This window comes from Pseudopodoces humilis, chromosome 19 (genome assembly GCF_049639895.1).
Source record: "Pseudopodoces humilis isolate 2021_Gansu_Grassland_sample_001 chromosome 19, ASM4963989v1, whole genome shotgun sequence".
NCBI classification, from domain to species: domain Eukaryota; kingdom Metazoa; phylum Chordata; class Aves; order Passeriformes; family Paridae; genus Pseudopodoces; species Pseudopodoces humilis.
This window is the reverse complement of record NC_142218.1, coordinates 7205680-7218921: the sequence shown is the minus strand read 5'-3', so window position 1 is coordinate 7218921 and position 13242 is coordinate 7205680. Positions and strand designations below refer to the sequence as shown.

The 13242-nt window shown below is 61.6% G+C and overlaps 1 protein-coding gene across 1 annotated transcript; it reads right to left on the bottom strand.

The window, feature by feature from the left end:
* Positions 1–176: 176 nt before the first annotated feature.
* Positions 177–12748, bottom strand: VSTM2L (V-set and transmembrane domain containing 2 like). Its single transcript, XM_005524920.3, has 4 exons — positions 12624–12748; positions 5195–5364; positions 4047–4097; positions 177–1473 (listed from the first exon to the last, which is right to left on the bottom strand). Exons 1-4 carry the CDS (start codon positions 12730–12732, stop codon positions 1162–1164), a joined length of 642 nt encoding a protein of 213 aa, XP_005524977.2. The 5' UTR covers positions 12733–12748; the 3' UTR covers positions 177–1161.
* Positions 12749–13242: the final 494 nt, after the last annotated feature.

The following is a 13242-nucleotide window of genomic DNA, read 5'->3' as shown; positions in this document are numbered from 1 at the left end:
TCAGCTGCAGGTGATGATGTTGATGCCCAGGCTCATCCCCATCCCCAGTGGCACCAGTGCAGCAGCCCCAGCTCTGCCCCTTTTTACCCAAAACCATGCCCCCTTGCCATGCCACAGACAGAGAGCAACAGACCCACAGAGGCTTCCTTTAAAGAGCTTTATTAGCTGCAGCAGGTCTGATGGTGGCAGGCTGGGGGGCAGCGGGGGAGCAGTGCCCCGGGACCCCACTCTCCCTCCCCATAGCTCCGTCCCAGTGGCCGTGGTCACCGTGGGGGCATCAGAGATGGGCTGTGCTGTTTGCACTGACACAAGAGCCCGTGGGACAGACCCTGCCCGGGGCAGTGTGGTGCTGTGGCCTGGGAGGGAGGGATGCTTCACTGAGAGGGGGCCGAGAGCCACGGGCAGCGGGATGGGGCCAGGGTAGACGGGGCTGGCGGCTGAGAGCCCCATCCTCTGTGAAATGCGAGGGGAGGAGGAGTGATGGGTGCAAGGGGTCAGCTCCGATGGCACACCTTCCAAGGCACACACTGAGCACGGGCAGCTGCCTGGCTGAGCGATGCCAGAGCGTGCCGGGAGGGTGCCAGGAATGTGCCGTGCCGTCCTTCCTCTGCTGAGCTCAGGCCTTGACGTGCTGGGGGCTGCGGGGCAGGCAGGGGCAGGGGGGATACACACGGGCTGTAGGATGGAGGCTGGAACTTAGATACGCACTGTGGGGTTGGAACCGAGCAACTAAACGGGGCAACCTACGGGAACGGGCGGCTGGGTCTGCGAAGCACAGGGGAGGGCAGGGAGGGTCCCGTGGGCAGGAGGGTCCCCCCCGGGCAGAGCCGGGTCACTGCACAGCCCGCGGCAGCACGGTGGCAGCGGGCAGCGGGCGCCCACCCGCACTAGGCCGGGGAGATGGCGACCACCTCGGGTGGGCACACGGCCTGGCCCCGGGCACAGCCCCAGCGATGCCCCCATGGCACTGACAGGTCCGGCTCCCGCAGCAGGCCGAGCCCTGGCCCCGCTGTGCCCCGCGGCTGGGGAGAGAGGGAGGTGCTGAGGGGTGCTGGACAGGACGGGGTGCTGGGGCCAGTCTCTGGCAGGGGGTGCGGGACCCTGGATGGCTCCGCTGAGTCCGGGCCGGGGGGGGCTCCTGCGTCCCCTCACACCGCCCACCTACAGCACACAGGAGGTGTCTGCCGAGCGCTTCTTCAGCTCCTTCCCGGCTTTGTGGTGGTGGTGGTGGTGGTGTGCGTGGGCTGAGCCCGGCGAGGCGAGCTCTGCCAGCGGGGCCTCCCGCAGCTCGGTGTCCTGGGGGTGCCCCGGGCCCCCCGCTGCCTCCACCCGCAGGTACGCCTTCACCTTGTGGTGCCGTGCCTTGCCGTCGCTGGAGTCGATCACCCGGCACTCGTACGTCCCCTCGTCCTCCAGCTTCACTCGCGACAGCCGCAGCTTGTGGGAGATGTTGCTGCCGACCACCTTCACCACCTGCACCGAGGCAGACGGGCGGTCAGGGGGCCCCCAGGGCTCCCACTGCCCCCCAGACACCCCCAGTGTGTCACCACTGCCACCTCCCACCGTGTGCCACCGCAGCCCAGCCTTGTGCTGGGAGGACACGCTAAAGGTTGGTGGAGTTGTGGGGGGATCCAGCCCCAGCCTGGGCCCACAGGATGATGGAAGCCCTGGCTCACACCTGGCCACGCAGGGCTCAGAGATCGATGCGGAACCACGCTGGCTAATTAGCTTTTCTACCAAATTGATTCGCTCTCAGCATTTATCACCCAATGAAATTTAAGACTTACTCACTAGCCAGAGCCGCAGCTGCTCTGGGCTGGGTCAATAAATCAGATTTATAACCCACCCCGAGGCCCCTGGCTCTGTTCCCTATAATCACACTGGATGGCAAAGGCCGTTTTTCTACTCGCCGCTGCATTTGTTAGCTGAGGATTTTATGATGTTTGGAAACGCCTCTGGAGAGGGGCAAAACCCACCCCAAACAGCACAGGATGCAGCGTGGGGACAACAGCCCCTCAATGTCCCCTCAGCCCCTCACTGGGGCCATCCAGTGCTGGAACATGAAGACACCTGCCCACAGGTGTACACAGAGCATGTACAAACACATGAGCACACACAGGCTGCTGCATTCAGCTGCCCTGCACACCGTGCAATGCTGAGAGGCAGCTGGTGACACAGGTCACAGCCAGGGCCACCCCAAACAGCGTCTCAGGGCTTCGCAGTGGCCATGTGCAGCTGTGAGCCCCAATCCTGCATTGCTGGAAGTGTGGGTCTTGAGGGGACAGGACAAGGCAGGGGCAGGAGCTGCCAGACCCTCGTGCAAGTGTGCCTAGATGCTGAGACTGTCATGGGAAAGGAGCTGCAAAAAAAACCTCTTCGTTGGGAGAGCCAGAAGTCACTGAAATTAATGGCTGGGAAATTTAGAACTAATAAAATAAAACCCCAATTTGCTGGTGCCACCAGTGGCCATGGAGCTGCTACCCAGCAGGTCACTGAGCCTCAGGAGGGAAGATTTTATGACCATCCGTAACTCCTGTGGCTCCACCAGCGCAGGCAGGGCAGTGACAGCTCTCACTGCCCACAGGAATGGGGCAGAGCCCTGGCACGGCCAGGATGGGCAGATTTGCTGTGCCCAGCCCCAGCTCAGCCCTCTGATGTGCCGCTGGATTCAAAGGGGGAAAAAATAAACCCAGACCCATCATGTTTCGTTTCCCTTCATCTTTGCAAAGCATCTCCAGCACCAGGTGTGTTTGGTGGATAGCACACGGCCAAGGGGTGCCTGGCACAGTGGCTCCTCCTTGGGATTTACACCCCCCCCTCACTGTTTGACTCTGCTGTTTGTTCCCAGTCACCTGCTGTTGTGGCTGTACCTTAAGTTCCATCAGAACCGCCCATGCTCGTTTACCTCCTCCATTCCATAAACACTTAATTATCAAGGACATTTGAAATAACAACAAACAAAAGAGGTTTGAAGCTCCAGCCTCTCCCTGCTGGCTGGATCTGGAGGAGGCAGCAGCGACCTCGAATGATTCAAAATAAATCCTGGTTACACTCACACACCCATCAATTCCATCCCAGCGTGCAATTAACTGCCTAATTATGCTGAAACATGCACTGGTTGAGCTGAGAGGGAGTGCTGGCCCCAGGATGGCTCCATGCACCCACTGTAGTCCCTCTTGCCCCTGGAGCAGGGCTTGGGGTGGGATGTGGGGAGCAGCAGCCCCCCAAGCTCAGCAGACAGGGTCTGGCAGAGCCCAGGCTCTGGCTGCTCCAGCAGCAGTCCTGGAACTTTGCTGACTGTGGGGCACGGAGCCACAGCACCCTGGTGAGGAACAGATCCTGGAAGAACCTGCTTAGGTTTGGGTATGGATTGTGGGTGCCAATTAATCAAAGGGGACATGACCCCTGGAGAGGGATTTGTTAGCATCAAGAGAATCATGCACTGATCCTGCAGATGGGTGCTGAAAGGTGGTGCTCTCCCTTGGGAAGGGTAGACTGATCCTGGGTGTGGGGGACACCCATCTGAGAAGCTGCAGGTGCCTGACCAACCCCATCCCCCCTTGCTCACTCAGTGAAGGAAAAATGGAAGTGGCAGGAGGGGCTACCAGGTGACAGTGGGAAGCTTTCCAGCACTGCTCTGTGACTGTGACACCCCCAAATGCAGAGCTCCCGAGGGCAGGGAGAGCCAGGGGGGCACACACCTGGCAGCAGAAAGCCAAGAGTGTTTTATTTAATTTATTAGTGGCTCCTCATTCTGCTCACATGAGCCTAAATGGCTTTGGGATGCTAATCCACCGAGTCAATTGGATTATTTTATCCCTGACATTAATGTGTCACCCAGATGCCAGACAAGGCTCAAGGTCCAAGCTGTGCCTCTTGGTGCCAGGGAGAGCAGGGCAGCCACCCCTCACCCTGGTCACCCTAGGACTGAGCCAAGGCAGACCCAGTTCTCCACCCTGGTGTTCCCAGCCCAGGACTGGGACCAGCAGAATGTCCTGGTGAGCCCCCAAGTACAGCCCCCCTAAAGACCCATCACCCAAACTCACGCTGATTTTTGTCGCCTCTTTCCCCGGCTCCTCTGGTGGTGATGATTTCAGCTGTGGACAAAGCAGGGTAGGGGGAGACCAGAGAGGGAAGAGAAATGATCAGCTCAGCCCACCAGCCCCTTCCCACTGCCAGGATGGCTGCCCCAAGCAAGAAGGAAGAGGGAGAAGGGGCAAGAGAGAAGAGACTGCCCAGCCCCAGCAAAACCAGGCACCCAGGGCAGATGAAGCCACACTGGGCACCCAGGATGGGAAGAACCAGCAGCAGCACAGCAGCCAAGGAGCATGGGGTGCTCACCCACAGGTCCCACTGCTCCAGGTGCTCCCCACAGTCCAGGAATGGATCCCTGTAGCATCACTGCTGCAGCTGTGACCCCTGTCTCTGGAACCCTGTCCCCATCACTGCCACCACCTGCCCCGTTGCCACCAATCTTCCCCTCCAGCAGCCACTGGCTGTGCATTCCCAGTGTCTCCAACACCCTTGACCCTGTCCACCCTCGACCCCTGGCAGTGCTTCCCCCCGTCCTGGCAGCACTGCCCTGAGGCTTCTCAATTTATGGCAACACCAGCAGCAGCCCTGCCAAAGACACTACAATAAAGGCTCATTAAAATCCCCAAAGCTGTTTCCCATTCTTTGGCCCTTATCTCTGTGCGAACAGAGAGAGAAATGAAGAGAGGCTGTTTGCTGGACCAATACACAGGAAAACAGGGGACAAGGGAGGGATGGAGGGTGCAGGGCCAGGAGGGATGAGCTGGTGATGAGATAGGCAAAGGCACAAGCACAAAAACAAAGCCTCAGCCTCAGATAGGTCCTGGCAATGGGCCAGGCAGCCCCTTGGCTGGGAAGGACAACCAGGACAGCCCAGCCCACTGGCCCCGCAGCATCCTCAGTGCAGCTGGACGTTGAGCAGCCCATGCAGCCTATTAATTGCACCACAGGACCCTCAGGCTGCTCTCTGTCAGAGCAGAGGGTGAAACCCTGCAGGTCCAGTCAGCACCGGGGATGCTGCTGCGGGTTGGGGACCCCCACCAAAACCCACCAGTGGCTGCAAACAAATCCCTTCCCCACGGAAAGTGCAGGTGAGGGCTCTGCCTGAAGGGCTCTGCCTTTCCCTGCTGCTGTGGAGGAGGAGGAGGATGAGGGGCATTACCTGACTGGAAGCCCACGTCTGTTTGTCCGTCCAGTCCTTGTGGTTGCGGACGTACCACCACTGGATCTCAAGGGAGTAGGAGGGGGAGCCGCTGCCGCGGAAGGAACACGCCATCTCCACATCCTCACCCGCCTGCGCCGTCATGTCATGAGGGGTCTCGGTGAAGAGAGCTGCTGGAGACAGAGCGAGGGCTGTGGGTGCCCGCGGGACACAGCGCAGGACAATGCCCCCAGCCACACAGGCAGAGTCACCAGGAGTGCCTGGATCCTTCCCTGGCTGAAAAGACCCAGCCTCCACGGCAGAGCAGACAGGTTCCTGCCATCCCCAGCTTCTCCTTTCCCATGTCAGTGTCCCCTCCCCACCCTGAGCAGAGCTGCACCCCCCACCCCCCGCCCCCCCAGCACTTTGCAAAGGGCAGTGGGGGGAAAGGGAGGAGCAGGAGCCTGTGGCCCCCTGTTCCCACAGCATCCCTCAGACTCCTGCCCCAGAACGAGTGCAGGACCTGCCACACCTCTGAGGTGAAGGAAATAAATAGAGCATGATGGCATCTCACTCAGATCAGGACATAACTGAAAAACAAATCCTCGTTTAATGCGGCCCCAAACAGGCTCCCACACGCCATATGGTTTACTTTCCTCACTCAAAACAAATATTGTTCGGAGATGTAATTAGAATTCTTTTCATCTCCTCTGGAGAGACTGTTGTTCCTCCCTACAGACGGCTCCAGTGTGCAGGGCACGGGCAAGCGCTGCTGCCACGATCGGTGCAGCGGCTTCTCCATGGCAGGGCACCGGGACAGGGCTGCCAGCCTCCTGCACACCCCAGGCACTGCCGAGGCTGCCCTGTGCCTCCTGTCCTCACTCACCACCTCGTGCTGCCGGCACTGCCGGCTCACAGCCACAGTGCAGGTCCCATCGGAGCCACCGGAGCCCTCCGGGACACACAGCCTGTTGGGAGCAACACTCTCTCCAGCCCTGATCCCTCTGAAAACCAATTATTATCAGGCCAGACAAAAAGTTAATACCTCTAATATCTCCCTGTCCCTCTGGATGCGTGGAAATCCCATCCACTTATTGCTTTCCTTTAATCCATCTCAGCAGGGAACAGAGGAAAATACCCAACACCGGGGTTTACCGAGGCGGGGTGTCCTGGTGGGGTTCCCAGTGCTGTTCCCACATCCTGTTCGTGCAGAACCCAGCGCCAGCAGCCACATGGATTCTGTGCCAGGGGTGGAGGGAACCCCAGGCAAGGGAACAGCTCTGGTGACCGAGGGCTGTGGGAGAGCAGGGGGTCTTCTTGGCACAGCACAAAGGGTTCCTCTGTGCTCCAAGCTACAGTGGTGCTGAGGCTGTTGTGTCCAGTCATTATCCAACACTCACCACCCATTCCCTGGCTGCAGCCAGGATCAGGCTCTTGCCCCACAGAATTCCTGATGGCAGGAGCAATGGCCAAAGGCAGTGGGTCCCAACAGAACCTGCACCAGCCCCCCAGACACCACAGCTCCAGCAGTGCAGCGGCAGGGTGATGGCCTGAGGGCTCCAGCCAGGTCCGAATTCCTGTGAACACAATTAAAATCTGCTCCCACAGAAGGGAATTTGGCAGATAAGCTGAGAAAAGGCTGGATTGAATCAAGCGCCTTCTTTCTTTCTGGTTTTAATTGGGAAGCGTACGTATTAATTAACCCCAGAGCTTAGCCACCTACAAGCACATCCAGAGGAGCAAAGATGCTGCAGATGGATACTTAAGATCTTTGCTGGGGACACATGTCTTTCAGATGTGTCCTCCAGCAGCACCATGTGCCCTCCCTGATGGATGCTGCAGCCCCTGGCCCTGCCTGGACGGAGGTGACTCACTGTCCCCCAGCCCTGCCCCTCACGGGGACACAAATGGGGACCAGGGTCCCCCCAGGCACCCCCTGGCTGGGCATGGACCCTACACTGGATTGGTCAAGCTGCCTGGACACTGCTCCTGTGACCACTGACCAGCTCTGGTCAGTGCCCTGTCCCTCCAGCATCCCTGTCCCCTGCCCACCCCAGCCCCATCCCTCTCCCCCCACTGACACTGGAGCCACATCCCCACAGCCAGAGGGAGGGGGCCGTCGGGGGCCGCTGCTCCGTCTGCTTTATGGCCTGCTACCTGTCATAAACTGAGAACACCAGGATCGATAAATCTTCCAGGAAATAAAAATCAGGGGAAATAAAATGAACTCAATGGGGAAACACAGATAAACAGAATTGAAACCGCCTGCTGGGACGGCTTGGTGCTCTCATAAACCAGAAACAGACGGGGTCCCTCCCTGCGGTGAGCACCATCCCTCACCTTGGTCACACTCTGCACGGGGAGGGGGCTGCGGCAGCGGGGGCTGTGCTGGGGCAAGAGCAGGTCGTGCATTGATTGCCCTGAGTACCTGGAAATGACCCACAGATCCCTGCTCTGTCCTCCTGCCTCATCCGTAGGCCCCACCAGCACAGAAAGCCCTGCAGCCCCCAGGAGCCTCTCCAGGACTCTGCCTGCTGCCTGCCATTCCACAGCTGTGCCAGCCTCCCTGGCCCCCACCACAGCCCCAAAAGGACAACTCCAGAGCAGCGCCATGGGCACCAGCTCAGGCTAATTGTTGTGTAAAGAGGTACCGGAGGACAGTGAAATATGCACTGGACATTTGCAAACGCCTGTTAATCACCCGGTCAGCCCAAGCTGCTGCTCTGGGAAGGATTTTTTTCCCTAAGCCGGGAGTCAGAAGCCTCTTTCTCTGCCCAGCAGAGCTGAAGACCCTCACTGGAGCTCCAGCCGGGCTGGTGGGGTGACAAGCACCAAGAAGGAGGTGGGGCTGGGGCTGGCTCTGTCCCACGCTGGGCCGGGACAGGGGCTGGGGGAGCTGAAACATCTCTCTGCTGCTGCTCCTGCCCACTGGAGTGTCCATCCAGCCCCTGCCCTGCGTCCCTGGTGTGGGGCCAGCTCTGACCTGCTGAGTTTGTGCTGCACCTCTGCAGGAAAAGCAAATGTGTCCAACAGAATCCAGCACCACTGACACTCTCCCCAGGCAGCCACAGCCCCTCCGGCACCGTCCCCTCCCCAGACATCCATGACCCGTCCAGCACCCTCCCCTTCCCAGGAACCCACGGCTGAGGGACAGCGACAGCCCCGGCTTCAGGGACACCATGTCCTGCCGACAGCAAAGGCACCTGAGACACATCGCGGCACAAGGACTGGGCAGGGACCCAGAGATAGATGGACCCCCCTGACCCCCACCCCTTGACACAGCCTGCCTGAGCAAGAGCCATCCCGGCGGATCGGGAGGCACAGGAGTCCGGATGGATCCGGGAGCGGCCTGGGCACTATCCCAGTGCCTGTGTGACCCACACTGTCCCCACCACGGGGACACCGGCTCCGCCAGAGGCTGCTGCACAGGTCGGGCTGCAGCCTCCCTCCCCTCCCCTTCCCACCGCCGCTAACAGCTGTGGATGCGTCTCCTCCTGACAAGCCTGCGAGCAGGGATGCTGACCCCGGGGCGCTGAAAACACATCGCGGTGCAAACCGCTGCATAAACACGGCGTGACGGCCGCGTCACTGCTGAGAGAGGGCAGGTGGCTCCGGCCCCGGCAGCCGAGCGGGCAGAGGACTCGGGCGAGCGCTGCTCTCCTCCAGCCATCCAGACATCTCCCTTCCCACGAGACGCGTCAGGCTGGAGCGGTGCGGCCGTGCCTGGGGCCGGGAGGCTCTCACCACACGCTGGGGATGGCAGCTCCGTTGCTCTGCCCCTCTTTACAGTCATATGAGCAGCAGAAGGAGCTCGAATTTGCATGCAGCATGTGAATTAAAAACAAAAAAAAACCCGCCTAACTCAGTGACTGTGATCAGGCCAGCACACACCTCACCAGAGAGCTGGAATTAACCTTGAAAACTGCAGGTATTTCCAACAGTGCCCCATCGTGCTGGGCTGCCCCAGCTCCTTCCCCAGTGCTTCCCATTCCCCTAATATTTAACCTCCTCAGCAAGAGAGAAGTCAGTGGTGAGTCTCTCCAGTCTGGCCCTGGCTACAAAAAGCTTTGCCACACAAGGGGACTTGCTGCTCCCATCTGGTTCCTGGGGACTCGCAGTTCTCAGACAATTCCCTCCCAAGGGGCTCAAGGAAGAGCTGTTATTTGATAGTATAAGTAGCAAAGCCCTAAAACGGCCTTTTTTTGACAGCTCCCAGTGGGGCTCCAGCCCCAGTGCAGCCAGCCCACAGCCACCACTCTCTCTGGTGCTGCTCTCTGCCAGGGGATGGTTCCCAGCAGCCAGGGGAGGATTCTCAGCCAAAATCATTCAGCAGGAGTGGTCTCACACCCAGCACCCAAAACATGAGCCACCAGCACTGGCAGCTGCTGCCAAGAGCTGCCCTCACCACACACAGGCGCTGGTACCATCCTGCAGAGCTGGCAGTGCCTGGTGCTCATGGACACGGCACCCCCCTGCCCGGCTCTGCCCACCCCATCACTGCTGAGCTCATCCCAAGCCAGCTTCACACGGAGCACACGATATAATCAGCAATGCACCCGTCACAACGGAGCCCGGCCAGCATCCCCTGCTCAGTCGGGCACCCACCGCAGATGGAGCCTCAGGGAGGGAGACGTGCAGGAGGGGAAACAGCTATGGAACAGAGGAGCTCGGAGAGAGCCAGAGCTGTGGAGGATAGGGCCAGTCTGTCCCGAGGTGCACAAGCCCCACTCACACCATGAACCAAAATCCCAGAGGAGCCGTGGAGAGGGCTCAGCAGCTGCCCACCTGGGCATCCATCTGGCCCCCGGAGCAGCCTCTGATGAAGGAGGCAGCAGAGCAGAGCCTCCAGCTCCCTGTCCCACTCCAGGTCCTCACTCCAGCCCTGCCGTGCTGCCCACAGCTCCCAGACCGTGTGCAGCCGTGCCGGCTGTTGGTTGATTCCTGCCTCACTCACAGGGAACGTTATGATTAAAATTAGCTGTCACTGTCCTAACGTAATAATTCCCAGTGTCTGGCCCGTCGTCTGTCAGCCGCTTCAAGGGAAGAGAAAGCCCAGACGTTTGATGAGGAGAGGTGTCAGATGTAATTGCGTTGAATGACTGCACGAACAGCAGCAGGAAAAACACATCGCATGGAGAATTCCCACCAGGAAGTGTGAAAAAATCCTGCAGAATGCAAAGTGTTTATGAAAGTAATTGATAGAATAATCACTGGGGTGTGCGGGAACGGAGCAGGGCAGCGCCCTGGGGAGCCGGGGCACCGCTCTCTCCAGCCTCCAGCCGCGGCTCTGCTGAGGCGAGGCGATATCGCCTGTACACGGTGCCGGCAAGGAGCCGGGCAGCTCCTCCTCACGGCACGGCTCCCCTGCCCCGCTCCAGAGCCAGCAGGCTGGGAAGGCGGCTGGAGCTTCCCAGCCAGCGCATGAGAAAGCCGATGGCAGCAGCCCAGCGAGCACAGGCTGCAATGGGGGGCATGAATAATTGAAGGCACCAGCCTGAGGAGAGGAGAGAAGGGGGAGAGGCAGCACTGTGGGTAGGGAAGGGATGGTGGGAAGAATCCTGCGGCTCAGATGCTCTCACAGGGCAGTTGGAGCCCATCCTGGCTCCATCCTTGCCAGAGGCAGAGCCTTTGTTGTGGGGGCAGGTAAAGGACTTTCTTTATGACTTTTCCCTCCCCACAGCCGTGACCGCTCTGCGAGCAGAGCCTTGCTGCCCACTGTGGGGTGTCAGGATGGGGGAGCCGCCCCAGGGGTGCCCATGGCCGCTCGCCGATGCCTGCGGAGCACACGCTGCTCCCATCAATTCCCTCACTGCATCCGGCGTGGACAAGTTAAAAGGAAGAGTGAAGGCACTCCGGGGCTGTGCCGGAGCCAGCCTCGCGGTGCCGTGGAGGATTCTCCAGGCCTCCAGCACCGGGCAGAGATGGCAGCGAGCTCTGGGCGCTGCCTGATGCGGGCAGAGCCCGGCAGGACCTGCCCGTGCCCCCCAACCACAGCCAAACCCATCCCGCTGGCCACAGCCCCTCTCCCTCTCCACGTCTCCAACCTGCTGGACTCTCGTGGTGTGGAGGGAAAGCTGCACCAGCCGGTAATGAAATGATCAGTCTCCGATCTGCTAAACAGCGATTTATACAGGTTTTCAGCACACACAGCTTTTATCAAATTGGTATTCACCTACTGAACACAAATGGCTTATTATACATGACCCACTTATTCACTGCTTTTCAGTATCGTTAATAAAGGTTTCTGTTGTGATTAAGTGAGTTGCTGCAGAACTGCTCGAGTACCAAGCTGTAATGTGGCTCCAAAGTGCACTCGCCCTCCCAGAATATTTCATCTCCTTGGCTCCCTGTTCCGTCGCAGCGACCATTTCCCTATTTATTTGCCTATTGCTGAATTTCTGAGGGGAGCAGCGGTGGCTAATGGAGGCTCTTCACCCACCTTTCCGTCTGGCATGCCAGCCTGGCAGGTCTGGCAACTCTTGTGCTGTGAACCCCCAATGCAGAGGCTGATCGTCCCTTCCCTGGGCAGGCAGGTACCTGCCAGCCCACGCACTGCTGCGGGACACCACAAACTGCGGGGCACCTCACACCATTCACTCTGGCACGGCCCGAGGCATCGTGTGCCTGGAGGCTCCTCGGGGCACAGTGGGTTCCTCCGCACACGGGAGGCCCCGGAGCTGGGCGGGGGGAAGAGCTGGGACCCGGGCAGCCAGCGTGTCCCCGTGGTCACTCCTCGGGCTAAGACTGAACGTGCCCGCGTGGCTCCGCAGGGAACGAGGAGGCTCTCAGAGCCTCCTCCGAGGGGGCTTGGTCCCCTGTCACCTTCTCGGTACCCACGAGGGAGCTGTCCCTACGCCAGGTTCCTCACCGGCGGGTGCAGGATGCAGGAAGAGGTTCCACTTCCCCAACCCCGCTGGATCCCATCGGGCTCGGCAGCACCGACCCGCCGAACCACCGTGCACCGGAGGGAGCGGGAGGCGGCGGGGGAGCCCCGCTGCCGGGGCGTGGGGCACCGCACGGCGGGGCGGGCGGCGGCACCGGGAAGCGCACCGGGAGGCTCACGGACGCGGGGTGCGGGTGGCGGCGGCGACACCGTGAGACACACGGAGACGGGGTGCTGGTGGCTGCAGGCACCGGGACGTGCAGAGCCCCCCGACTCGGCAGCCCAGCGGCCAAAGCAGAGGCCGCCTCCCGGGCTCCGGAGACGGGAGCGGCGGAGCCCAACCCCAGCTCGCCCGGCTGCCCCCCACTCTTCGAGCCGCCGATGCGACGGACGGCTACACGGGGCTGCCCTCGGTGGCGGAGCTCGACCGAGACCCCCGACCCCCCTCACTCGTTCCGCTGCCCGGCCAAGAGCCGCCCCAACCCGCCGCCAGCCCCACGAGGCACCGAGCCCCAGGAGCTCCCGTCGCTCAGTCGCCCCCTTCCCGAGCCCGAGCCGCCGCCTCACCGCTGCCCGCCGCCGGGGCGTCCCACGGGGGGTGCCGGGGGGCGGCGCCGAGCTGGAGGTAGAGCCCCAGGTAGGGGAAAGTCCCCAGGGGCCGGGCCAGGGCGCCCATCTTGCCGCGGGCGCGTCCGTCCGGGGGGGGGCGGCGCCGCCGGGCCGAGCCCTGTCCCCGGGGCTGCGCCGCGGTCCCGGCGCCGCCGCGCTGCGGAGCTCTTCCCTCGCGCGGAGGGCGCCGCGCGCCGAGGCGGTGCCGCGGCTCGCCCGGAGCCTCCCCCGCCCGGCGGAGGGATCCCGGCCCGCGCGCACCCCCAAGGTTTTTTCCCACGGTTCATTCTTAAACTGCGCGGGGCGGGGCCGGACCCCCCGCGCCCCCCCGGGACCCCCAGCACCACCGGGACCCCTCCGTGCTGCCCGCCGGGGCCCCCGGCACCACCCGGTCCCCTCCGTGCTGCCCGCCGGGACCCCCCGGTACCGCCCCACCCGGGCCCCCCGTGGTGCCCCCCAACCCCCGGAACCCCCCACACCGCCCGAATTCCTCGCCCCTCCCCCCCCGGACCGCTCCTCCGCACTGCCGGGACCTACCGGCACCCCCGGGGCTCCCCGTCCCGCCAGGACTCCCACG